Genomic DNA, 27,361 nt, shown 5'->3' on the forward strand with positions numbered 1-27,361 from the left:
TTCAAAGAAGTTTGAAGACCCCTGAGATCTGTCAGAGATGAACCGGATCATGCAGGACATATAAAAGTAGCTGACTGGAATTTTTTGATGCGTAGCAAAGAGCGCCAAAAACGGCCCCTCCCTCTCCCACACAGCAGTGAAGAGAAACGAAACTGTCACAATTAAAGCAAAAAACTGCCAAGTGGAAAATAATGCCCAAACATTTATTCACACAGTACCTCAGCAATGTAAACGATTCTACATTCCAGCAAAAACGTTTAACATGAGAATAGTTATTAAAAGGATTAGTGACCTTAACACAGTAGTTCCGGTGAAATACCATCCCCAGAATACTGAAGTGTATACATACATGTCATTTTAACGGTATGGCAGGCTTTTCTCATCAATTCCATTCAGAAAATAAAAACTGCCACATACCTCAATGCAGATTCATCTGCCCGCTGTCCCCTGATCTGAAGCCTTTACCTCCCTCAGATGGTCGAGAACAGCAATATGATCTTAACGACTCCGGTTAAAATCATAGTAAAAAATCTCTGTCAGATTCTTCCTCAAACTCTGCCAGAGAAGTAATAACACGCTCCGGTGCTATTTTAAAATAACAAACTTTTGATTGAAGTCATAAAAACTAAGTATAATCACCATAGTCCTCTCACACATCCTATCTAGTCGTTGGGTGCAAGAGAATGACTGGGACTGACGTAGAGGGGAGGAGCTATATGCAGCTCTGCTGGGTGAATCCTCTTGCATTTCCTGTTGGGGAGGAGTTATATCCCAGAAGTAATGATGACCCGTGGACTGATCACACATAACAGAAGAAATACAATCTTGTAAACAATACAAACCTGCTTAACACTGCAGACTTTATTTTTAAATTTACAAGTTTTGGGGAACTCCAGCAGCACTTATGGAAGTTTGATTCCTGGGGTATGACATGGACCTAGAGTTTGCTAATGAACTTATCTGTGTGGCAAAAAGAGATGAACAGATTGTCTAAGGAGAAAACCTGGACCTGCAGGAATATGCTTAGGTGTTAGACTCATCAGGTTACTGCAGAGAATAGTATCTAATCTGTGTTTTGAGAACCGGTGTCTTTAAAATACAAATAAGTTATATATATACGTATAAAGCCTCCAGAAGATAAAACTACTCTCCCTAATATCAGGGATATTATTATAACCTGAAAGTATCAGATACTTTTCTGGAACACGACTTTGCATTCTTGCGATTAAATGGTGCAGCATAGTAGGTAGCACAGGAAAAAGATCCAGCGAAGGAACAGAGTACAGGGGACCTCTATATGACTGAGCCAAAACTAAAGCAGACAGATCTGATAATAATGGACTGCAAAACCATACTGACAGGGACCACAATATTGTTCCACCTTTTGAACCAAAAAAAAAAAAAAAATCACAGGATGGAGCTTATAACACACAATACTGTATTTTCAACAAGATAGAAACAGATATGAAGCAGTCAAAAAGGGAAAGGGTGCCAAAAAGGGGAGCCTTCTACCTACCCTATCAGGCCGAAGGCTATACACACCCCATAAGTGAAGATCATATGATATCGCTTGACTATTAGACTCATATATATTTGTTGTACACACTAAGGTCAAGTTCATAAACGTTCATCATCATTAAAAGTACCAATGGAAATGCTTGTCATCTAGGTGTAGTGTTGTAAAACATTGGCTATGAACAACAGAGACTAGAGATACATGTAGAGAAGATATAAAAGAATCAACTACAAAAATGAAGAGCAAAAGGGATGCAAACATGGGCACAAGTGAAATGGACAAGGAGGAATGGAAGACTAAGAAGTTAATGATATAAGAGAGTGAACCACCTAAATAAAGAAAGGTAGTTCAATTACCCAAAGTCTGAGTCGGTACCGTCTGGAGTCATATGACCTGGATCTATGCCATTGTCTAATATAGGAGGTGATTTTCTGTGTTCCAATGTTATACCGTTGGCAGATTTGCTCGAACTCTGTAATGATGGCCAGGCGTCTTTGTTATTACTGTTGGGTCTAAAAAATAAAAAAATAAAAATGGAGAACACAGGGGGGGGGGGGGGGGGGTTTGGGGGGAAGCAGGGGGGAAAAAAAACCTCGAACCCATAACAAAATGAGAAGGAAATTCACGTGTGCAAAGTTAGAAGATAAATAAAACACAAATGTTGATATTTTTTATTTTATTTTTATTTTGAATAAATTAGAGTAGACTGAATAACGCTAAACTGGTAAGTTAGGATTTCTGAACCTTGAAAGGTTTTTAGACCTTACCTTGAAGGGAACATATTAAATATGCAATTCTGCAACAGTAAAAACATAAATTATGCTTACCTGATAATTTCCTTATCTTCTGATGGAAAGAGTCAACAGCTGCATTCATTACTTTTGAGAATTAAGAACCTGGCCACCAGGAGGAGGCAAAGACAACCCAGCCAAAGGCTTAAATACTCCTCCCACTCCCCTCATCCCCCAGTCATTCTGCTGAGGAAAAAGGAACAGTAGAAGAAATATCAGGGTGAAAGGTACCAGAAGAATATAAGGACGCCCCACAGAAAATTACGCATGGGGAGCTGTGGACTCTCTCCATCAGAAGAAAAGGAAATTATCAGGTAAGCATAATTTATCTTTTTCTTCTTAAATGGAAAGAGTCCACACAGTTGCATTCATTACTTTTGGGAAAACAATACACAAACTATAGAGGACACTGAATGCCAAGGTGGGAGGGTACAATAGGCGGCCCATACTGAGGGCACCAGGCCTGAACCTCAACCCAATAAAAAACCCTGCTTCGTCCAAAGCCGAGAAAATTTTAAGAAGAAAAACCCCAATGACACTGACTCGTAGTTAGTCTAGAAACCAAACTAGAGACCGCAAACAGACTCGACTGAGCAAACAGTCCTCCAGGAGACACCGTCGCCCAACAAACGGTCCCCCACCGCTCATCTCCACAAATGGAAACATCAGCCAAAATCCCCAAGGGAACAAGGCAAAGGAAAACCAAGGAAACTGAGAGGTCCCCTAATACAAAAAAAGAACACCTCCACGAAAGAGCCCAGCTCACAGAGACCCAAAGTGGCCCAAACAGGGAAAGGAGGCCACGCCTATACCAAGCAAAACCCGGGATAAGACCGGGCACAGACACAAAACAGACGTCTCCCCAACATCCTGCAAGCATGGAATGCAACTGGAAAGACAAAGTCCTCCCAGTGTCTGACCCTAGAATAGAAAAGTATTCGGCCATGAAAAGTGTGTAATACACCCAGGTGAAAAACCCCAAGTTTGAGAACACAGAGACCATAACAGGACGACACAGAGGGAACTTGCGAGGAAGAAGCAGTCAAGCAAGAAACAGACCGCAAAAGCAAACCCCAGGCAGAGGGCACGCTTCAGGCAACCTAAGTCGCCAGACCTACACACAGATCCCTAAAAAGGGGAACACAAAACCTCAATCGAGGTCCCCTGAGAAGAAGAGCATACCCTGAGAAGAAGAGCATACCCTCAGACCCGAAGGAAAAGTAAACACTCTTCTAATCAATGGAGCAAGTTGAAAGGAAAATCTATACCCTAGCAGACTAAGCTAACAGGATAGACACCACAAAGCTCACACATCCAGAGGAGACGGCGACCCGAACGCAGTGCCTTAGACCGCTCGGCCATCCTGACCTGCAGACACACACACAGCTGGACCAACTCAGCCTCAGGGATCCAAGACAGGGGAACAAAAGAATCCCGAAACAGGTACAGGAACGAGCGTAAGGATAGCACAGCCATCCCCACAGAGTACAAGTACAACCCGACTTTGAAACCGGACAACAAGGACATAGACCTAAGGATCAAATAACAGCCCAACAAGTCTGCGTGGAGCCAGTAAGACCCCAGGGGGAACAACCCCACCTTTCTACCTTCCATCCAGGAGAAGCCCCAAGCAAGGACTCCATCTTCATAGGGAGGAGAATATCCCCTAAAGACAAGGGATGATGCTGGAAGGGCAGCAACTGTCCTCAAGGTCCAAAGTCACCAGCTAATCGGAAGAGAAATTCCAAAATTCCCAACACAGATGTCCTAGAAAAGGACCCCCCATACAAGTAGCTTGCCAAGCAGAGGCAAAGCCAACCCATTCGCCTGCAGAGCAGGGAATCCACGGTAACACTGGCAAGCTGACCAGGGGAATGCAACCCTAAGGCGCACCAGAAATTGGACATTAAAAGCCAGCAGCTGGGTATGAACCAACCACCCTTGAGGCTCAAGCCACACAGCTAACCACCAGATGACATGGGCTATGCTGTGGCAAAGAGTAAAAAATACTCTGAAAACCTGGCCAACCGTGACCAGGTTAGGTAGATGGAGCATAGCCCAAGTTCCCACTACCGGGGAACACCCCTACCAGCCCCGAGATCCAAGATTCCAAAACCACCCAAGACTGGGTCAGGAAAAAGGCCAAGTGAAGCTTCAGCAACCGGAAGTCTCAGGGGAAAAAAACAGGTCCGGGCACCTAATAGTTCAGGCAAACCTTACCCTAGAACTAAACACCCCAACTGGCCAAAAAGCCAGACACAAGGGTATGGATGCATATCCAGAGAATCCGGATAGCGAGAAGAACTCTAAAGCCCCGACCAAAGGAAGGAACCACCTCTAGCGAAAGTCCAATGCTCCAAGGAGCAAGGTTAGAAGTCATATGAAGATACTTCTCAGAGCCTCAGGAAAACCAAGGGATACCTCAAGGTTAAAAAAAATCCTACTAGCAGGACTAGGCTCCCCATCATCTCCGAAAAAAAAAGAGAACACAAGGAAGAGAAAGGCACTAAGCCTACCCAGCTCCAGAAAACCCCTGAGCTAAACAAAGTCCCCGCAGGGAACAACCATCACCCGGAAACACAGATCCCTAAAAGGAGATCCACTCACGCGGAGACAATGGAAGACCCAAAGGTCTCATAACTTAGACAAACAGTACACGTCAGAGTAAGAGCTGCATCTAGATACACTATAAACCGCTTACTAGTACACCTGCAAGGTGTCAAGAGCTGCAACTGGTTTCAAACTGCAAACCTTCCGCATGCTAGACAGCTATCCCGTACAAGCTGTTGGATCAAACCCAAAAGGACAAATCCAGAGGCCTAAAAATTAAGGACAACCCACTCAATTGCGGTAAGGGGCCTTAAGCCCTCCAACCCTCCGCCTCATGGGGGAGGAAAACTAAGTTCTGAAATCAGATGTCAGAGTGACGCAGTGGAAAAACTCCCCTGCCTGGCCATCTATGACTAAAGGCTATAAGGACTGAATCCATCTCCTTCCCGCCTGACACGGACCCACAGGTCTTCTCGAATGCTTAGTTGAACATGAAAATCAATGATAACCTGAGCACTCGGCGCTTCTACCGAACCAGCCGAGAAGAACAGTGCCACATGTCTGAACTGCTGCAAGACCGAATTAATCCGACAGGAACAGCCTGCACCTAGGGTCCTAACCGACAAGCTGCAAATATTCTCCCTCATAGGGGAATAAAAACGAAAACAGACATGTTTAACATAGGACAAAACATGTCCAAAACAACTTCCGAAGAAGTAACAAAAAGAGTATCAATTCGAGGTTTCCGACGGAAACAAAAACAAATAAGACATCCCATCATATATAAATAAAATATAAGGCAACCCGGAGGTTAACGCCCAAAAAGACACAAGCCAACCCGCAGGACCTGCCAAACGGAGCCTTATCTTTCAAAAACTGGGAAAGATCTCAAACAAATGGCAATCAGGAGATAACTTCATACTCACATGTCTAGTGAGGTGCACCATTCGAATTAGCAGACTGAAAATCCCTGTATCTGGTAACGATAGGGTCATTCAATAACTGAAGAACACGTCAGGGACAGTTACACCCGCGGGGATCTGTAGAGGCCCTCTCCAAGGCCGAAGGCTCAGGACAATAGGGTACGAGCACATTCTCAAAGAACTGTCTGGACTCTGCAGACGAACAATCGCTAATATTATGTGGAAGTGAAAACGTGCTACAGCCTCCGGGGGGGGGGGACGACGACACATGCCACCCTGCATGGAGGAACCACCGGAATTTGTCACCGGACACAGAATCTGAAATCAAAATAGTCTAGGTATCAGAATCCTCTAACTGGATAGAGGAAATATCAATATGGACTAAAGTATGACACCTGACACCCACAATGGCTGGGGCACTCAACACCTCCTATGACCAGACCCCTGCGGACTAGAATATCTCCTTCGCCACACAATCAGGAATGCAGAAATGGGGAACGTAACTTAACGTAACCACGCCTGAACACAAGGTGAACCGAATAGTCCAAAAAAGTGTGCCCAACCAAAAAAGTGTGCCCAACCAAAAGGCTGTGTCACTTCCAAAGGCCTCAAAGTTCCAACCACGAGCCCATAAACATCACACATAAGCAGGTTGAATCACATAACAAACATGATTATAAACCCACCTGTTCAATAATCCCCCTCAGGAGATATTAACCCTCGATTCCAAGATACTAACAGAGACTCACTGAGACCAGCAGATTAAAGTTAGACAACGCAGATTGCTTGAGGAGCTGTTAATATGAGTCAAGATGGTTTCGCAGAAAGACTCTCCCTGCATCTCCGGACTCTTTCATCCAAGCCCTCACTGAGAAACTGACAGGACTACTTAAAACTCCTGTCCCATGCCGAAGAGTACTACCCTCCATAAGAGACAAAAAACAAAAATTAAAAAATTCTGACGAAAGGCAAAGAATGACTGGGAGATGAGGGGAGGAGTATTTAAGCCTTTGGCTAAGTTGTCTTTGCCTCCTCCTGGTGGCCAGGTTCTTAATTCCCAAAAGTAATGAATGCAGCTGTGGACTCTTTCCATTTAAGAAAATATAATTATGTAAACTGGCTATAATGACTAAGGTTAATTGAATAAACCAAATGCAGAAACCTAAAGACAAGATTAAAAAATAAATAAAAAAATATGCACATACAAAAATAAATCTTAATTTGATGAAAATGATGTCGGCTCAACTCAGCCTACTGCAAAGCTGAAGAAACCAGACCCATTTAGAATACAAAGACATAGTGCCACAAATTTCAGAGTTGGAAAAAGGTTTTATGGTTTCCTATCTAAACATTGAGAACAAGCAAAAATTCTTTATATTTGTGTATTATTAATAGTTTGCTATTTTCATTTTATTATAATACTAAAGAGCTACATAATTTACTACTGGAAGGAATATTAAGAAGAACCAGAGGAGAATGAGAGGAATCATACTGAGAATGAATGAGAGGAATCATACTGAGAATGAACCAGGACACTAAGGTAGAAATATACCTTTGGTAGCAATTTCAAAATATTGAAAGAGAAAAAACAAACAAAACAAAAAAAACACCATCAGTATAAACACAGATCCAATATTGTCTTCCATAAAAGACAAATTGAAAAGGCGTAGGGCAAAAAAAAAAAAAAAGTACTACTGTAATGTGTCCTGAAATCTCTCTCTCTCTCTCTCTATATCTATATATATCTATATATATCTATATATATCTATATATATCTATATATATATATATATATATATATATATATATATATTTTTTTTTTTTTTTTTGAAGCTATTAGTAGGCACAAATAAATCTATTTCCTCCAGACACAAAATAAACATTTATAGTTAAATAGTGCTCCTTTGGTATAAAAAAAAAAAAAAAAAAAAGAAAAAAAAAAAAAAAGAAAAAAAAAAAAAGTTAGATCAAAGTAAACATAAAAAGATAAAGATTGTGTAAAAAAGTTATGCTTACCTGATAAATTAATTTCTTTCAGTGAGAGTCCACAAATTAAATTCATAACCTATGGGAAATACGTCACCTGGCCACAAAGAGGAGGCAAAGACACCCCAAAGCATTGAAATATCCCTCTCAGTAGTTCAAGCCAACGATGATGAAAAGCAGAGAGATAAAAAGGGTAAAGAGATGCCATAAGACTGCCGCCACTACAGTATTTTAGGGCGGGATCATGGATTCTCTCTCTGCCAAGAAAGAAAACAGAATTTATGCTTACCTGATAAATTTATTTCTCTTGTGGTGTATCCAGTCCACAGATTCATCCTTTACTTGTGGGATATTCTCCTTCCCAACAGGAAGTGGCAAAGAGAGCACACAGCAGAGTTCCCCCTCTAGCTCCACCCCCCAGTCATTCGACCGAAGGTTAGGAAGAAAAAGGAGAAACCATAGGGTGCAGTGGTGACTGTAGTTTAAAAATAACAACCACCTGTCTTAAAATGACAGGGCGGGCCGTGGACTGGATACACCACAAGAGAAATAAATTTATCAGGTAAGCATAAATTCTGTTTTCTCTTGTAAGGTGTATCCAGTCCACAGATTCGTCCTTTACTTGTGGGATACCAATACCAAAGCTTTAGAACACGGATGAAGGGAGGGAACAAGACAGGTACCTTAAACGGAAGGCTCCACTGCTTGTAAAACCTCTCTCTCAAAAATAGCCTCCGAAAAAGCAAAAGTATCGAATTTGTAAAATTTGGAAAAAGTATGCAGCGAAGACCAAGTCCCTGCCTTACAAATCCGTTCAACAGAAGCCTCATTTTTAAAAGCCCATGTGGAAGCCACTGCTCTGGTAAAATGAGCAGTAATTGTTTCAGGAGGCTGCTGGCCAGCAGTCTCATAGGCCAAACCGATGATGCTTTTCAGCCAAAAGGAAAGAGAGGTAGCGGTCGCCTTCTGACCTCTCCTCTTACCAGAATAGATAACAAACAAAGAAGTTGTTTGTCTGAAATCCTTAGTTGCTTGTAAATAGAACTTTAAAGCACAAACCACATCAAGATTGTGTAACAGACGTTCATTCTTCGACGAAGGATTAGGACACAGAGAAGGAACAACAATTTCCGGATTAATATTCTTATTAGACACAACCTTAGGAAGAAAACTGGGTTTGGTACGCAAAACTAACTTATCTGCATGGAACACCAGGTAAGGTGAATCACACTGTAAAGCAGATAACTCTGAAACTCTTCGAGCAGAAGAGATAGCTACCAAAAACAAAACTTTCCAAGATAAAAGCTTAATATCTATGGAATGTAAAGGTTCAAACGGAACCCCTTGCATAACTGAAAGAACTAAATTCAGACTCCATGGTGGAGCCACAGATCTATAAACAGGCTTGATTCTGACTAAAGACTGACTAAACGTTTGAACGTCTGGTACCTCTGCCAGACGTTTGTGAAAAAATAGACAAAGCAGATATCTGTCCCTTTAAGGAACTAGCTGATAATCCTTTCTCCAATCCGTCTTGGAGAAAGGACAAAATTCTGGGAATCCTAACCTTACTCCATGAGTAACCCTTAGATTCGCACCAAAAAAGATATTTTCGCCAAATCTTATGGTAGATTTTCCTGGTGACAGGCTTTCTAGCCGGAATCAGGGTATCAATAACCGACTCAGAGAAACCACGCTTTGATAGAATTAGGCGTTCAATCTCCAAGCAGTCAGACGCAGAGAAATTAGATTTGGATGTTTGAAAGGACCTTGTATCAGAAGGTCCTGCCTCATTGGTAGTGTCCATGGTGGCACAGATGACATGTCCACTAGGTCTGCATACCAGGCGCTATTAGAATCACCGAAGCCCTCTCCTGCTTGATTCTGGCAACCAGACGAGGGAGGAGAGGAAACGGTGGAAAAACATAGGCCAGATTGAAGGACCAAGGCGCTGCTAGAGCATCTATCAATGCTGCCTTGGGGTCTCTGGACCTGGATCCGTAGAGAGGAAGTTTGGTGTTCTGACGGGACGCCATCAGATCCAATTCTGGAGTGCCCCATAGCTGAGTCAGCTGGGCAAATACCTCCGGGTGGAGTTCCCACTACCCCGGGTGAAAAGTCTGACGACTTAGAAAATCTGCCTCCCAGTTGTCTACTCCTGGGATGTGAATTGCTGAGAGATGGCAAGAGTGATCCTCCGCCCATCTGATTATTTTGGTTACTTCCATCATTGCTAGGCAACTCCTTGTTCCGCCTTGATGATTGACATAAGCTACAGTCGTGATGTTGTCCGACTGAAATCTGATGAATTTGTCCGCAGCTAGCTGAGGCCATGCCTGAAGCGCGTTGAATATCCTCCTCAGTTCCAGAATGTTTATCGGGAGAAGAGCTTCTTCCCGAGACCATAAGCCCTGAGCTTTCAGGGAGTCCCAGACTGCACCCCAGCCCAACAGACTGGCGTCAGTCGTTACGATGATCCACTCTGGTCTGCGGAAACACATTCCCTGAGACAGGTGATCCTGAGACAACCACCAGAGAAGAGAATCTCTGGTCCAACTGTATTTGAGGAGACAAATCTGCATAATCCCCATTCCACTGTTTGAGCATGCATAGTTGCAGTGGTCTGAGGTGTATCCGTGCAAAAGGGACTATATGTATATTGCCGCTACCATTAGTCCGATTGTCTCCATGCACTGAGCTACAGATGGCCGAGGAATGGAATGAAGAGCTCGGCAAGTAGTTAAGAGTTTTAACTTTCTGACCTCCGTCAGAAATACTTTCATTTCTACCGAGTCTATTAGGGTTCCTAGGAAGGGAACTCTTGTGAGGGGAGAGAGAGAACTCTTTTTGATGTTCACCTTCCACCCGTGAGACCTCAGAAAGGCCACTACAATTTCCGTGTGAGACTTGGCTCTTTGGAAAGTCGACGCCTGAATTAAGATGTCGTCTCTAGATAAGGCGCCACTGCTATGCCCCTCGGTCTTAGTACCGCCAGGAGGGACCCTAGCACCTTTGTGAAAATTCTGGGAGCCGTGGCCAACCTGAAAAGAAGAGCCACAAACTGATAATGCTTGTCCAGAAAGGCGAACCTGAGAAACTGGTGATGATCTTTGTGGATAGGAATGTGCAGATACGCATCATTTAGATCCACGGTAGTCATATATTGACCCTCCTGGATCATTGGTAAGATTGTCCGAATGGTCTCCATCTTGAATGATGGGACTCTGAGGAATTTGTTTAGAATTTTGAGATCCAGGATTGGTCTGAAAGTTCCTTCTTTCTTTGGAACCACAAACAGGTTTGAGTAAAAACCCAGCCCTTGTTCCGCAGTTCTACACAGCGTAAGAACGCCTCTTTCTTTGTCTGGTCTGAAGACAGACGAGAAATGTGGAACCTTCCCCTTGGAGGGGAGTCCTTGAATTCTAGAAGATATCCCTGGGATACAATCTCTAAGGCCCACGGATCGTGTACATCTCTTGCCCAGGCCTGAGCGAAGAGAGAGTCTGCCCCCTACTAGATCCGGTCCCGGATCTGGGGCTACCCCATCATGCTGTCTTTGAGGCAGCTGCAGGCTTCTTGGCCTGTTTACCCTTGTTCCAGCCCTGGTAAGGTTTCCAGGCTGCCCTGGGTTGTGAAGTGTTACCCTCTTGCTTTGCAGCAGGGGAGGATGAAGCGAGACCGCTCCTGAAATTTCGAAAGGAACGAAAATGATTTTGTTTGTTCTTTGTCTTGAAGGACTTGTCCTGGGGGAGAGCATGGCCTTTCCCCCCAGTGATTTCTGAAATCTCTTTCAATTCAGGCCCGAAAAGGGTCTTTCCTTTGAAAGGGATGTTCAATAGTTTGGATTTTGACGACACATCGGCCGACCAGGACTTTAGCCACAGCGCCCTGCGCGCCAAAATGGCGAAACCTTAATTCTTTGCCGCTAGCTTAGCTAGTTGGAAAGCGGCATCTGTGATAAAAGAATTAGCCAGCTTAAGAGCCTTAATTCTGTCCATAATGTCCTCATATGAGGTCTCCGTCTGGAGCGCATCTTCCAGCGCCTCAAACCAGAAAGCAGCTGCAGTGGTTACAGGAACAATGCATGCAATAGGTTGGAGAAGAAAACCTTGTTGAACAAAAATTTTCTTAAGTAAACCCTCTAATTTTTTATCCATAGGGTCTTTAAAAGCACAACTGTCTTCAATTGGTATTGTTGTGCGTTTAGCAAGTGAAGAAACAGCCCCCTCCACCTTAGGGACCGTCTGCCACGAGTCCCGCATGGGGTTAGATATGGGGAACATCTTATTAAAAACAGGAGGGGGAACGAAGGGAATACCTGGTCTATCCCACTCCCTAGTAACAATATACGCAATCCTCTTAGGGACCGGGAACACATCAGTGAAAAACAGGAACTTCTAGGTACTTGTCCATTTTACACAATTTCTCTGGAACCACCATAGGGTCGCAGTCATCCAGAGTAACTAATACCTCCCTGAGCAATAAGCGGAGGTGTTCGAGTTTAAATTTAAAAGCCAATGTATCTGAATCTGTCTGAGAAACCTTTCCTGAATCGGAAATTTCTCCCTCAGACAGCACATCCCTCACCCCCACTTCAGAGTGTTGTGAGGGTATATCGGATATGGCTACTAAAGCTTCAGAATGCTCATTATCTGTTCTTAAAACAGAGCTATCACGCTTTGCAGGTAACACGGGCAGTTTAGATAAAAACACTGAGAGGGTATTATTCATAACTGCCGCCAAGTCTTGCAAGGTAAAAGAGTTAACCGTAGCTTTCACGGACCACATCCAAGTTATGCAACAGACGCTCCTTCTTAGGAGGATCAGGACATAATGAAGGAACCACAATTTCCTGATTAATATTCTTATTTGAAACAACCTTAGGAAGGAACCCAGGTTTGGTACGTAAAACCACCTTATCAGAATGAAAGATAAGGCGAGTCACATCGTAATGCTGAAAGTTCAGAAACTCTACGAGCAGAAGAAATAGCAACCAAAAACAAAACTTTCCAAGATAATAACTTCATATCTATGGAATGCATGGGTTCAAACGGAACCCCTTGAAGAACCTTAAGAACTAAATTCAAACTCCAGAGTGGAGCAATTGATCTAAACACAGGCTTGATTCTGGTCAGAGCCTGGCAAAAAGACTGAACGTCTGGAACATCTGCCAACGTTTGTGTAGTAAAATTGACAAGGCAGAGATTTGCCCTTTTAAGGAACTCGCTGATAACCCTTTCCCCAATCCGTCTTGGAGAAAAGACAGAATTCTGGGAATCCTAACTCTACTCCACGAGTAGCCCTTGGATTCGCACCAATAAAGATATTTACGCCATATCTTATGATAGATCTTTCTAGTAACAGGCTTACGTGCCTGAATCAAAGTATCAATGACCAAATCAGAGAACCCCCGCTTAGATAAAATCAAGCGTTCAATCTCCAAGCAGTCAGTTGTAGAGAAACTAGATTTGGGTGCTGGAAGGGTCCCTGAATGAGAAGGTCCTGCCTCAATGGAAGCTTCCACGGCGGCAGAGAGGACATGTCCACTAGATCGGCATACCAAGTCTGCAAGGCCACGCAGGAACGATTAGAATTACTGAAGCCCTCTCCTGCTTCATCCGAGCAATCACCCGGGGCAGGAGAACAAACGGTGGAAACACATAAGCTAGGTTGAACGACCAAGGTCAAGGCATCTATCAGTTCGGCCTGAGGATCCCTTGACCTGGACCCATATCTTGGAAGCTTGGCATTCTGACGAGATGCCATCAGATCCAACTCCGGTCTGCCCCATTTGAGGATCAGAGTGGCAAAGACCTCCGGATGGAGCTCCCACTCCCCCGGATGAAACGTCTGTCTGCTTAAAAAGTCTGCTTCCCAGTTGTCCACTCCTGGGATGTAAATTGCTTACAGACAACAAGAGTGGGTCACCCCCCACCAAATTATCTGGATACCTCTGTCATCGCTAAGGAACACCTTGTTCCTCCCTGATTGATGTAAGCCACAGTCATGATGTTGTCCGACTGAAAGCGAATGAACTTGGCCGAAGCCAACTGAGGCCACGCCTGAAGCGCACTGAATATTGCTCTCAATTCCAGAATATTGATTGGAAGAAGTGACTGCGACTGAGTCCACACACCCTGAGCCTTCAGGGAATTCCAGACTGCACCCCAACCTAATAGGCTGGCGTCCGTCGTTACTATCACCCACGAGGGTCTGCAGAAGCACGTCCCTTGGGACAGATGATCCTGAGACAACCACCAAAGAAGAGAGTCTCTTGTCTCCTGATCCCTGAGGAGATAAATTTGTAAAATCCCCATTCCACTGTATGAGCATGCTCAGCTGTAGCGGTCTGAGATGAAAACGAGCAAACGGAATGATGTCCATTGCCGCCACCATCAATCCAATTACCTCCATGCACTGGGCCACTGATGGCAGAGGATTGGACTGAAGGGCTCGGCATGTATTCAGAATCTTTAACCTTTTGACCTCTGTCAAGAAAATTTTCATGGATATGGAATCTATTAGAGGTCCCAGGAAGGGAACCTTGGTTTGGGGAATTAATGAATTCTTTTCTAGATTCACCTTCCACCCATGAGTCCTCAGAAAGGACAAAACCATGTCTGTGTGAGACTGCCAGATGGTAAGACGCCTGGATCAGAATATCGTCCAGATAAGGCACCACTGCAATACCCCGCGGCCTGAGAAACGCCAGAAGGAACCCTAGAACCTTCGTGAAGATCCTGGGTGCTGTGGCCAACCTGAAAGGAAGAGCCACGAACTGAAAATGTTTGTCCAGGAAGGCAATCATATATTGACCCTCCTGGATCATTGGCAGAATTGTGCGAATAGTCTCCATTTTGAAGGATGGGACTCTGAGAAACTTGTTTAGACTCTAAAATGGGTCAAAACGTGCCCTCCTTTTTGGGAACCACGAAAAGATTTGAGTAAAACCCCTGTCCAGGTTCCAGTCTTGGAACGGGATGAATTTCTCCTCAGAGTCAGACATGTTAAACAGATTAGCAATCTCAAATTTAATAGTTTATAAAACAATCTTTTATCTCTGAATTATATTATAGTCAAAAAATAATGCAGCAAAAAAACATAATTTATGTAAGAACTTACCTGATAAATTCATTTCTTTCATATTAACAAAAGTCCATGAGCTAGTGACGTATGGGATATACATTCCTACCAGGAGGGGCAAAGTTTCCCAAACCTTAAAATGCCTATAAATACACCCCTCACCACACCCACAATTCAGTTTAACGAATAGCCAAGAAGTGGGGTGATAAGAAAAAAGTGCGAAGCATATAAAATAAGGAATTGGAATAATTGTGCTTTATACAAAAAAATCAAAACCACCACAAAAAAGGGCGGGCCTCATGGACTCTTGCTAATATGAAAGAAATGAATTTATCAGGTAAGTTCTTACATAAATTATGTTTTCTTTCATGTAATTAGCAAGAGTCCATGAGCTAGTGACGTATGGGATAATGATTACCCAAGATGTGGATCTTTCCACACAAGAGTCACTAGAGAGGGAGGGATAAAATAAAGACAGCCAATTCCTGCTGAAAATAATCCACACCCAGAATAAAATTTAATGAAAAAACATAAGCAGAAGATTCAAACTGAAACCACTGCCTGAAGTACGTTTCTACCAAAAACTGCTTCAGAAGAAGAAAACACATCAAAATGGTAGAATTTAGTAAAAGTATGCAAAGAGGACCAAGTTGCTGTTTTGCAAATCTGATCAACCGAAGCTTCATTCTTAAACGCCCAGGAAGTAGAAACTGACCTAGTAGAATGAGCTGTAATCCTTTGAGGCGGAGTGTTACCCGACTCAACATAGGCATGATGAAATAAAGATTTCAACCAAGATGCCAAAGAAATGGCAGAAGCTTTCTGGTCTTTTCTAGAACCGGAAAAGATGACAAATAGACTAGAAGTCTTTCGGAAAGACTTAGTAGCTTCAACATAATATTACAAAGCTCTAACAGCATCCAAAGAATGCAATGATTTCTCCTTAGAATTCATAGGATTAGGACATAATGAAGGAACCACAATTTCTCTACTAATGTTGTTAGAATTCACAACCTTAGGTAAAAAATTCAAAAGAAGTTCGCAGCACCGCCTTATCCTGATGCAAAATCAGAAAAGGAGACTTACAAAAAAAGAGTAGATAATTCAGAGACTCTTCTGGCAGAAGAGATGGCCAAAAGAAACAAAACTTTCCAAGAAAGTTATATAACGACCAAAGAATGCATGGGTTCAAAAGGAGGAGCTTGAAGAGCCCCCAGAACCAAATTCAAACTCCAAGGAGGAGAAATTGACTTAATGACAAGTTTTATACGAACCAAAGGTTGTACAAAACAATGAATATCAGGAAGATTAGCAATCCTTCTGTGAAAAAGAACAGAAAGAGCAGAGATTTGTCTTACAAGAAACTTGCGGACAAACCTTTATCTAAACCATCCTGAAGAAATATAAGTCTTCCAGACTCTATAATATATCTCTCTAGATACAGATTTACGAGCCTGTCACATAGTATCAATCACAGAGTCAGAGAAACCTCTTTGACCAACAATCAAGCGTTCAAACTCCACACCTTAAAACTAAGGTTTTGAGATCCTGATGGAAAAAAGAACCTTGAGACAGAAAGACTGGTCTTAACGGAAGAGTCCACAGCCGGCAAGAGGCCATCCGGACAAGATCCGCAAACCAAAACCTGTGAGGCCATGCTGGAGCTACCAGCAGGACAAACGAGCATTCCTTTAGAACATTGGAGAATACCCTTGGAAGAAGAACTAGAGGCGGAAAGATATAGGCAGGATGACACTTGTAAGGAAGAGATAATGCATCCACTGCCTCCGCCCGAGGATCCCGGGATCCGGACAGATACCTGGGAAGTTTCTTGTTTAGATGAGAAGCCATCAGATCTATTTCTGGAAGTTCCCACATTTGAACAATCTGAGGAAATACCTCTGGGTGAAGACCATTCGCCCAGGTGCAACGTTTGGCGACTGAGATAATCCGCTTTCCAATTGTCCATACCTGGGATATGAACCGCAGAGATTAGACAGGAGCTGGATTCCGCCCAAACCAAAATTCGAGATACTTCTTTCATAGCCAGAGGACTGTGAGTCCCTCCTTGATGATTGATGTATGCCACAGTTGTGACATTGTTTATCTGAAAACAAATGAACAACTCTCTCTTCAGAAGAGGCCAAGACTGAAGAGCTCTGAAAATTGCACGGAGTTCCAAAATATTGATCGGAAATCTCACCTCCTGAGATTCCCAAACCCCTTGTGCCGTCAGATACCCCCACACAGCTCTCCAACCTGTAAGACTTGTATCTGTTGAGATTATAGTCCAGGTCGGAAGAACAAGAAGCCCCCTGAACTAAACGATGGTGATCTGTCCACCAAATCAGAGAGTGTCGTATAATCGGTTTAAAGATATTAATTGAGATATCTTTGAGTAATCCCTGCACCATTGGTTCAGCATACAGAGCTGAAGAGGTCGCATGTGAAAATGAGCAAAGGAGATCGCATCTGATGCGGCAGTCCTAAGACCTAAAATTTCCATGCATAAGGCTACCAAAGGGAATGATTGTGACTGAAGGTTTTGACAAGCTGATATCAATGTTAAACTTCTCTTGTCTGACAAGGACAGAGTCATAGACACTGAATCTAACTAGAAACCTAAAAAGTTTACCCTTGTCTGAGGAATCAATGAACTGATTGGTAAATTGATCCTCCAACCATGAACTTGAAGAAACAACACAAGTCAATTCGTATGAGATTCTTTGAAAATGAGAAGACTGAGCAAGTACCCAGATATCGTCCAATAAGGAAATACCAAAACCCTGTTCTCTGATTACAAAAAGAAGGGCACCGAGAACCAAAAAAATTCTTGGAACTGAGGCTAGGCCAAATGGTAGAGCCACAAAACTGGTAATGCTTGTCTAAAAAGAGAATCTCAGACACTAAAAGTGATCTGGATGAATCGGAATATGCAGATACACATCCTGTAAATCTATTGTAGACAAATGGCAGGATAGTCCTACAGTAACCATCTTGAATGTTGGTATCTTTACATAACGATTCAATATTGATAGATCCGGAACTGGTCTGAAGGAATTGACCTTCTTTGGTACAATGAAGAGATAAAATAAAACCCCAGCCCCTGTTCCAGAACTGGAACTGGCATAATTACTCTAGCCAACTCTAGATCTGAAACACATTTCAGAAATGCTGAGCCTTTGCTGTGTTAACTGGGACACGGGAAAGAAAAAAATCTCTTAGCAGGAGGCCTTAACTGAAGCCAATTCTGTACCTTTCTGAAACAATGTTCTGAAACCAGAGATTGAGAACGGAATTGATCCAAATAACTTTGAAGAAAACGTAATCTGCCCCATACCAGCTGAGCTGGAATAAGGTCCGCACCTTCATGGGTACTTAGGAGCTGGCTATAGGTTTTCTATAAGGCTTGGATATACTCCAAACTGGAAATAGTTTCCAAACTGATACCTTTCCTGAGGATGAAGGATCAGGCTTTTGTTCCTTATCATGAGGAAAGGAACGAAAATGAATATTAGACCTAAATTTACCTTAGATTTTTTATCCTTTGGTAAAAAAGTTCCCTTCCTTCCAGAAACAGTTGAGATAATAATTTATTACCCTGGAAAGAAAGGGAAAGCAAAGGTGACTTAGAAGACATATCAGCATTCCAAGTTTAATCCATAAAGCTTTTCTAGCTAAAATAGCTAGAGACATATACCTGACATCAACTCTAATGATATCAAAAGATGGTATCACCAATAAAATTATTAGCATGTTATAGAATAATAATAATGCTATAAAATTATGATCTGTTACTTGTTGCGCTAAAGCTTCTAACCAAAAAGTTGAGGCTGCAGCAACATCCGCTAAAAATATAGCAGGTCTAAGAAGATTACCTGAACATAAGTAAGCTTTTCTTAGAAAGGATTCAATTTTCCTATCTAAAGGATCCTTAAATGAAGTACTATCTGCCGTAGGAATAGTAGCACATTTAGCAGGAGTAGAGACAGCCCCATAACCTTAGGGATTTTGTCCCCAAAAAAACTCTAATCTGTCAGATGGCACAGGATATAATTGCTTAAACGTTTAGAAGGAGTAAAAGAATTACCCAAATTATTCCATTCCCTGGAAATTACTTCAGAAATAGCATCAGGGAGATTAAACACTTCTGGAATAACTACAGGAAATTTAAAAACCTTATTCAAACGTTTAGATTTAGTATCAAGAGGACCAGAATCCTCTATTTCTAATGCAATTAATACTTCTTTAAATAAAGAACGAATAAATTCCATCTTGAACAAATACAAAGATTTATCAGCATCAACCTCTGAGACAGAAACCTCTGAACCAGAAGAACCATTATCAGTATCAGAATGATGATGTTCATTTAAAAATTCATCTGAAAAAAGAGAAGTTTTAAAAGACTTATGTAAACTAGAAGGAGAAATAACAGACATAGCCTTCTTAATGGATTTAAAAAATAAAATCTCTTACGTTTATCAGGAACACTCTGAAAATTAGATGTTGACGGAACAGCAACAGGTAATGTAACAGTACTAAAGGAAATTTTATCTGCATTAATAAGTTTGTCATGACATGCAATACAAACAACAGCTGGAGAAACAGATACCAAAAAATATAGCAGATACACTTAGCTTGGTAGCTCCAGCACTAGACAGCGATTTTCCTGAAGTATCTTCTGACTCAGATGCAACGTGAGACATCTTGCAATATGTAAGAGAAAAAACAACATATAAAGCAAAATTGATCAAATTCCTTAAATGACAGTTTCAGGAATGGGAAAAAATGCCAAAGAACAAGCTTCTAGCAACCAGAAGCAATGAAAAAAATAAGACTTAAATAATGTGGAGACAAAAGCGACGCCCTTATTTTTTAGCGCCAAATAAGACGCCCACATTATTTGGCGCCTAAATGCTTTTGGCGCCAAAAATGACGCCACATCCGGAACGCCGACTTTTTGCGCCAAAAAAGTCTGCGCCAAGAATGACGCAATAAAATGAAGCATTTTCAGCCCCCGCGAGCCTAACAGCCCACAGGGAAAAAAGAGTCAAATTTTGAAGGTAAGAAAAAATGATTAATTCAAATGCATTATCCCAAATATGAAACTGACTGTCTGAAAAATAAGGAAAGTTGAACATTCTGAGTCAAGGCAAATAAATGTTTGAATACATATATTTAGAACTGAATAAACAAAGTGCCCAACCATAGCTTAGAGTGTCACAGAAAATAAGATTTACTTACCCCAGGACACTCATCTACATGTTTGTAGAAAGCCAAACCAGTACTGAAACGAGAATCAGCAGAGGTAATGGTATATATAAGAGTATATCGTCGATCTGAAAAGGGAGGTAAGAGATGAATCTCTACGACCGATAACAGAGAACCTATGAAATAGACCCCGTAGAAGGAGATCACTGCATTCATATAGGCAATACTCTCCTCACATCCCTCTGACATTCACTGTACGCTGAGAGGAAAACCGGGCTCCAACTTGCTGCGGAGCGCATATCAACGTAGAATCTAGCACAAACTTACTTCACCACCTCCATCGGAGGCAAAGTTTGTAAAACTGAATTGTGGGTGTGGTGAGGGGTGTATTTATAGGCATTTTAAGGTTTGGGAAACTTTGCCCCTCCTGGTAGGAATGTATATCCCATACGTCACTAGCTCATGGACCCTTGCTAATTACATGAAAGAAAACTGTACTGCACCTTTAAATTTTAAAAGTGCAACTATTTTTCTGAGAACTGCAAAAACTTAGAAGTGTCCCAAACACTTTAACAGTATTGTATAGCTTGCATAGTATGACAGATCAATAAGATAACGTCTGTCAAATACATAAAAAATAATACTTTATTAAACCTCTGCACCACGCCACAGCTCTGCTGTGGAGCCTACCTGCCCCCGGAATGAAAACAGCTGCCGTTCGAGAAGCCTGTCAGGTTCTTAGTAACTCCGGATAACATAGGCCCAACAATAGATCAGGACTCTAACGTCCACACGATCCAGTTGTGCTGCGCGTCTGAGCGTGCAAAATAAGGCCCGCCCACCGTGGGCGTCATTCAAGCTCAGCAATACCCGCATGGGTCTTAATAACAGAAACATATCCGTTAATATAAGCCATGTGCCCTCTATAATATCAGGTACCACCTAAACAATGTACACCTACGGACAGTGTATACATAACACCAACAACCTTAAATAGGACTGCACTTCCCAGCGTCTAAAACAAGCCCATAATAAAACAAAGAACATTTTACCAACTTTGTCAAATAAAAAATAAGGGATTCCAAGTACATTAACACTTTACTCATAATGTATACTGCTTACCCCTACCCATAAGGTAAAAATGTAAACCTGTTTTGTGCATCAAGTCTTCCAGAAACTAAAAGGACTGAACATACCTCAAAGTTGCTTGTAGCAAGACATCGTTCTCCACACTGAAGATTTTCTTTCACTACCTTCAGACGCTGTGGGAACCATCATGGATCTTAGACAACATTTTTTAAAGGGACACTGAACCCACATTTTTTCTTTCATGATTCAGATAGAGAATGACATTTTAAGCAACTTCTAATTTACTCTTATTATCAAATTTTCTTTATTCTCTTGGTATCTTTATTTGAAATGCAAGAATGTAAGTTTAGATGCCGGCCCATTTTTGGTGAACAACCTAGGTTGTCCTTGCTGATTGGTGGATAAATTCATCCACCAATCAAAAACTGCTGTCCAGAGTTCTGAACCAAGAAAAAAGCTTAGATGCCTTCTATTTCAAATAAAGATAGCAAGAGAACAAAGAAACATTAATAATAGGAGTAAATTAGAAAGTTGCTTAAAATTCCCTGCTCTATCTTAATCACAAAAGAAAAAAATTTGGGTTCAGTGTCCCTTTAAGATCATCAACATAAGTACAGAAAATCAAATGTCCCAACTTCTCTTAGGAAGTAAGGAACTGACAATTTTCTCCCTGAGAAAAATAGTACTCACTGGCACCATTTTAAAATAAAAAATTCTTGATTGAAGAAAATAAAACTAACACCTCACTTTACCTCTTCCTAGTACTAACAAGGCAAAGAGAATGACTGGATTGGGAGGGAAGGGAGGAGCTATATATACAGCTCTGCTGTGGTGCTCTTTGCCACTTCCTGTCAGCAGGATAAATCCCACAAGTAAGGATGAAATCCATGGACTCGTCATATCTTGTAAAAGAAAGATACAATAGATTTAAGTGCCAAGGAACTGCTTAAGCGTCTCTCGATCTCGGCCCGTATCTCAGTAGTTTGGCATTGAGACGGTAAGCCATCAGATCTCCGGGGACACCCCCACCTGCGGATGATCATGCAAAAAAAACAACAAAACAAAACCCCCCCCCCCCTGCTTTAGAGAAGATTCCCCAGAGTGAAGAGTCTCAGAAAATCAGCTTCCCTGTTCTCCACACATGGGATGTGGGTGGCTCATATCTGACATTGACATGTCTCTGTCCATTGAAGAATATGAGACACCTCCAGCTTCGCCAGTGAGTTGCGAGTTACGGCCCTAATGGTAGACATAAGCCACGGTAGTGATGTTGTCCAACTGATATCGAATATAAACGGACGTAACTTAACTAGGGCCACAACAGAACTCCAGTACGCTGATCAAAAGAATCGCATCCTCTGGTTGCCAGGTCCCCTGAGCTCTTAGAGAACCCTACACAGCCTGTTAAACTCACATCTGTTATAATTTCCCAGGATTTTTACCTGAGAAAGGTCTAAATGATTTCCATTCTATTGCCTGAGCATACATAACTGGAGAGGTCTCAGCCAAAAGCGAGTAAAAGGAATAGTGTTTGAAGCCACAACTATAATACCTACCACCTCCATGCATTGAGCCACTGAAGGCCGATGAGTTGATTGGAGTAGAAGACAGGCAGCCTGAAGCTTCTCCCTGCGTTGATTTGGGAGATAAATATGCATGCTGACAGAATATATGATAATCCCTAGGAAGTTCACTCTCGTGTTGGGAATGAAAGAACTTCTTTCCAAATTTAATTTTAAGCCACGCGTTCGAAGATACCAAAGCAACTTCTCTGTGTTAGATATTGCAAAATGTAAAGATGGTGCCTGAACCAAGAGGTCATCCAAATACGGCGCTACAGCAATGTCTTGTAGTCTGACTACAGCGAGTAGAGCCCACAACACTTTGGTAAAAATCCTGGGGGCCGTAGCTAGACTGAAAAAGAGCTATGAATTGGTAATGCTTGTTTAGAAAGGCAAAACAAAGGTACTGGTAATGATCTTGGTGAGTTGGAATGTGAAGGTATGTTTCCTTCAGATCTATTGTAGTAATGAATTGACCTTCCTGTACAAGAGGAAGCATGGACCTTTCCATTATGAAAGAGGGTATCCTTACAAATTTGTTGAGGCATTTATGGTCTAAGATAGGACGAAAAGTTCCCTCTTTCTTGGGAACGATGAAGAGGTTTAAATAGAATCCTCTTTACCTCTCTGCCTGTGGCACAGGGATCACCACTCCCATAGATAACAGATTGCCCACACAGCGAAGAAAGGCTGTTCTCTTTTTCGGCTTCTCCGAGATCCTTGATAGAAGGAACCTGCACCTTGGAGGGCGAGATCGGAAACCTATTTTGTATACCTGAGATATGATATTCTGAACCCAGGGTCCTGGATGGACTGAGCCCAACTTCCTGAAACTGAGATAATCTGCCGCCTACTAGACCTGAGCCCATGTCAGGGGCCAACCCTTCATGCTGTCTGAGTTTAATTTCTTGGGCTGTTTGCTCTTTTTCTATACCGGGTTTGGCTTCCAGGTCCTCCTGGGTGTTTCAGACATGGGTGCCGAAGCACTCCTTAGTGTCTTGTTCTGAAAAAAGGAGCGAAAACGTCCCATAGAATGTCTTAGTTCTAGATTTCTTATCTTGGGGTAAAAGGGCACCCTTTCTGGCAGTAACAGTAGAGATGATGGAATCCAGTCTCAGGCCAAACAGGGATTTTTCCTTAAAGGCCAGAAATAGTAACCTAGAATTGGAAACCATGTCTGCTGACCAAGACTGCCATAGAGCCCTCCTAGCAAGTACAGAGAAGCCAGAGTTCTTGGCATTGGGACAAATGATTTTAATAAGGCATCCCACATGTGAAGGAATTGGCCATTTTTAGGGCCTCAATGTGGTCTCTTGGATATCCTTAAGGGGATTCTACTAAAATCAGATCAGATAAGGAGTCACACCAAAAGGTGGCAGCTGCAGCCACTGCAGCAATGGCTACGGCTGGCTAGAAAAGCAAACCTCCCAAAAGGAAGGCCTCTCTCAAATATGTTAAATTCATATCCATAGGGTCCAAGAAAGATGTGCTATCTTCCAGCGGGATAGTAGTGTGTTTAACCAGGGTGGAAATGGCACTGTCTATCTTTGGGATAGTATTCCACAATCCCAAATGGGAAAGAAAATATTCTTTTAAAATTTGGAGAAGGAAAAAATGGAACACCAGGATTTTCCCACTCCTTGGTTATAATGTCTGCCACCAATGAAGGTACCGGGAACACTTCTGTGGTTTCCAATTTAGGTTTAAAGACAATATCCAATTTATGTACCCGTTTTTCCTCTGAGGGTTTAGACTCGGGTATGCCTAATGTACTTAAAACCTCTTTAAATATCGCAAGTGCTCAATTTTAAATCTGAACATAATATCCTCAGTCACTTTCAGATTCTCTAGAGGAGTAAGAGGATGAAAGTTCTCCTTCAGAGCTACTCAAGGAGTCGTCAACATCAGAAGGTTGAAAATGGCTGACAGCTGCAGCTCCAACAGAACTGCTGGTTCTAGGCTCAGAGGAACAGTACTTAACCTTCCTCTTCCCTGCAAATGGCATAACAGTCAGGGCAGCAGAAACAGCAGATTGTAACTGGGCTGCAAAATCATGGGGAAAAGGTCAAACCCCGGATTGTGTGTTTGCAACAGGGTCGCTGTTGGAAGCTGTAGGATTTGTATATCTGGGTATACGTAGTTCTGAGAATCTGCAGAACGTCCAAGGGTAGAATGCGATGGAGGGACACCAGACGTCTGAATACCTGGGTCCTCTGAATGAGGCTGCAGAACAGATGTAAGGCATGAGCTGCATAGTTGAGCAGGACGACACACAGTATGTAACCTGCTTAGCCTGCATGTATTGAAATCAAATAAGGGAGTAGGGCAGCTATCCTCCTGGCTAAAATCAATCATAGAATTGTTCATAGTGACAATGGTATAGTGGCAGAAAACTTACACTAATGTGCAAAAATATTAACCATAATAAATGACTGTGGATCCCCTCATCCCCCAGTCATTCTGCAGAGGGAACAAGGAACAGTAGGAGAAATATCAGGGTATAAAAAGGTGTGGGAGTCGTGGAGACTCTTCGTAACGATGGAAATGAAATCAGGTAAGCATTATTTATGTTTTCCATCTTATACGAGGAGAGTCCACGGCTTCATTCATTACTTGTGGGAAACAAAAACCCAAGCTCTAGAGGCCACTGAATGAAAAACGGGAGGGTAAAAAGGAGGCAGGACCCTATTCAAAGGGCACCACAGCCAGCAAAACCTCTCTCCCAAAAGCTGCTTCAGCCGAAGCAAAAATGTCAAATTTGTAAAACTTTGTAAAAGTATGTAAAGGAGGACCAGGTAGCTGCCTTACAAATCTGCTCCATAGAGGTCTCATTCTTAAAGGCCCAAGAAGAAGCCACAGCTCTATTTGAATGAGCCAAGCCTCTGAGGAGGCTTATGCCCCGATGTCTCAAAAGCCCAACGAATCATGCTCCTTAGCTAAAATGATAGGGAAGTAGAAAAAGCCTTCTACCCTTTGTGCTTCCACGAATAGACAACAAAGCTGAAGTTTGTCTGAAATCCTTCGTAGCCTGAAGATAGAATTTTAAAGCTCGAACCACATCAAGGTTTAGGACACAAGGAAGGAACCACAATCTCCTGATTAATATTGCAATCAGACACCACCTTAGGGAGAAATCCAAGTCCAGAGCGAAGGACATCCTTATCTGCATGGAAAACTAGGTAAGGCGGTTCACATTGTAAGGCCGCTAATTCAGACACTCTGCTTGCCTAAGCAATGGCCAGTAGAAAAAGAACCTTACTAGACAGTCTTAATGTCAAGAGAATGTATAGGCTCGAACGGAGGTACCTGCAAAACCTTCAGAACCAAATTCAAGCTCCAAGGAGGAGCAGAATGTCTAAACACAGGCCTGATCCTGGACAGAGGCTGAACAAAAGACTGAATATCTGGGAGCTCAGCAAGCTTCTTGTGTAACAGCACAGATAGAGCCAAAATCTGTCCACTTAAGGAACTGGCAGCAAGTCCCTTCTCCAGACCGTCCTGGAGTAAGGAAAGAATTCTGGATACCCTGACCTTATGCCAGGAATATCCACGAAATTCACACCAGAGTAAGTAGGTCTTCCACACCTTATGATAGATCAGACGGGTGACCGGCTGCTTGGATGAGAGTATCAATCACCTTCTCAGAGAAACCCCTTCTAGCTAAGACTAAACGTTCAATCTTCACGCAGTCAGCCTCAGAGAACCTAGATGCTGATGCACAAAGAGGCCCTGTACCAGCAGATCCCTGCGACAGGGAAACCTCCATGGAGGGGACGATGACATCCCCACTAGGTCCGCAAACCACGTCCTCCGCGGCCACAATGGAGCAATCAGAATAGTTGATGCTTGCTCCTGTTTGATGCGTGCCACTACACAAGGTAGAAGTGGTAACAGTGAAAAAATGTACACTAGGTTGAATCCCCAAGGCACTGCTAAGGCATCTACCAGTTCTGCCGGGGGTCCCTGGTTTGCGTAACTTGAAGTTGAGTCTGGAGGCCATAAGATCTATCTCCGGAGTCCCCCAATTGTTGCAAAGCTCTGCAAGCACTTTGGGGTGAGGAGACCATTCCCCCAGATGAAAAGATTGTCTGCTGAGAAAATCCGCTCACCAGTTGTCCACACCCGGGATGTGGATAGCTGATAGCAAGCATTCGTGGGCTTCCGCACACTCCAGAATCTGAGAAACTTCCCTCATTGCCAGGGAGCTTCTTGTCCCCCCCTGGTGGTTGATGTAGGCCATCGAGGTAATGTTGTCCGACTGGAATCTGATGAACTTGGACGGACCCAGGAGAGGCCAAGCCTCCAGAACATTGAAGATTGGCCGAAGTTCCAGGATCTTGATCGGGAGAAGAGACTCCATTCGATTCCACCTGCCCTGTGCCTTCATGGCACCCTAAACCGCTCCCCAACCTGAGAGACTTGCGTCCGTTGTCACAATCTCCCAAGATGGTCTGAGAAAGGATGTTCCCTGGGACAGCCGATCTGGACGGAGGCACCAAGAGAGAGACTCCCTCGACCCATTGTCCAGTGAGATTAGTTGGGACAGGTCTGAATGATCACCATTCCACTGCCTCAGCATGCACAGCTGAAGAGGTCGGAGATGGAATCTGGCAAATGGAATGACATCTATAGTGGATACCATGAGCCCAA

General features: G+C 42.7%; 1 protein-coding gene across 7 annotated transcripts in view; it reads right to left on the reverse strand.

Annotated features, from left to right (window-relative positions):
• The window catches only part of CNOT4 (CCR4-NOT transcription complex subunit 4), a 541,039-nt gene that overhangs the window by 190,324 nt on the left and 323,354 nt on the right, over positions 1–27,361 (reverse strand). For 3 of the 7 annotated variants that reach the window (XM_053718981.1, XM_053718984.1, XM_053718980.1), the window contains exon 8: positions 1,873–2,028. The exons of the other annotated variants lie outside the window; for them this stretch is intronic. In XM_053718981.1, the coding sequence (XP_053574956.1) occupies positions 1,873–2,028 (156 nt within the window). The remainder of the gene's footprint in view (positions 1–1,872; positions 2,029–27,361) is intronic. 7 annotated transcript variants of the gene reach the window in all.

This window comes from Bombina bombina, chromosome 6 (assembly GCF_027579735.1).
Source record: "Bombina bombina isolate aBomBom1 chromosome 6, aBomBom1.pri, whole genome shotgun sequence".
Classification (NCBI taxonomy): domain Eukaryota; kingdom Metazoa; phylum Chordata; class Amphibia; order Anura; family Bombinatoridae; genus Bombina; species Bombina bombina.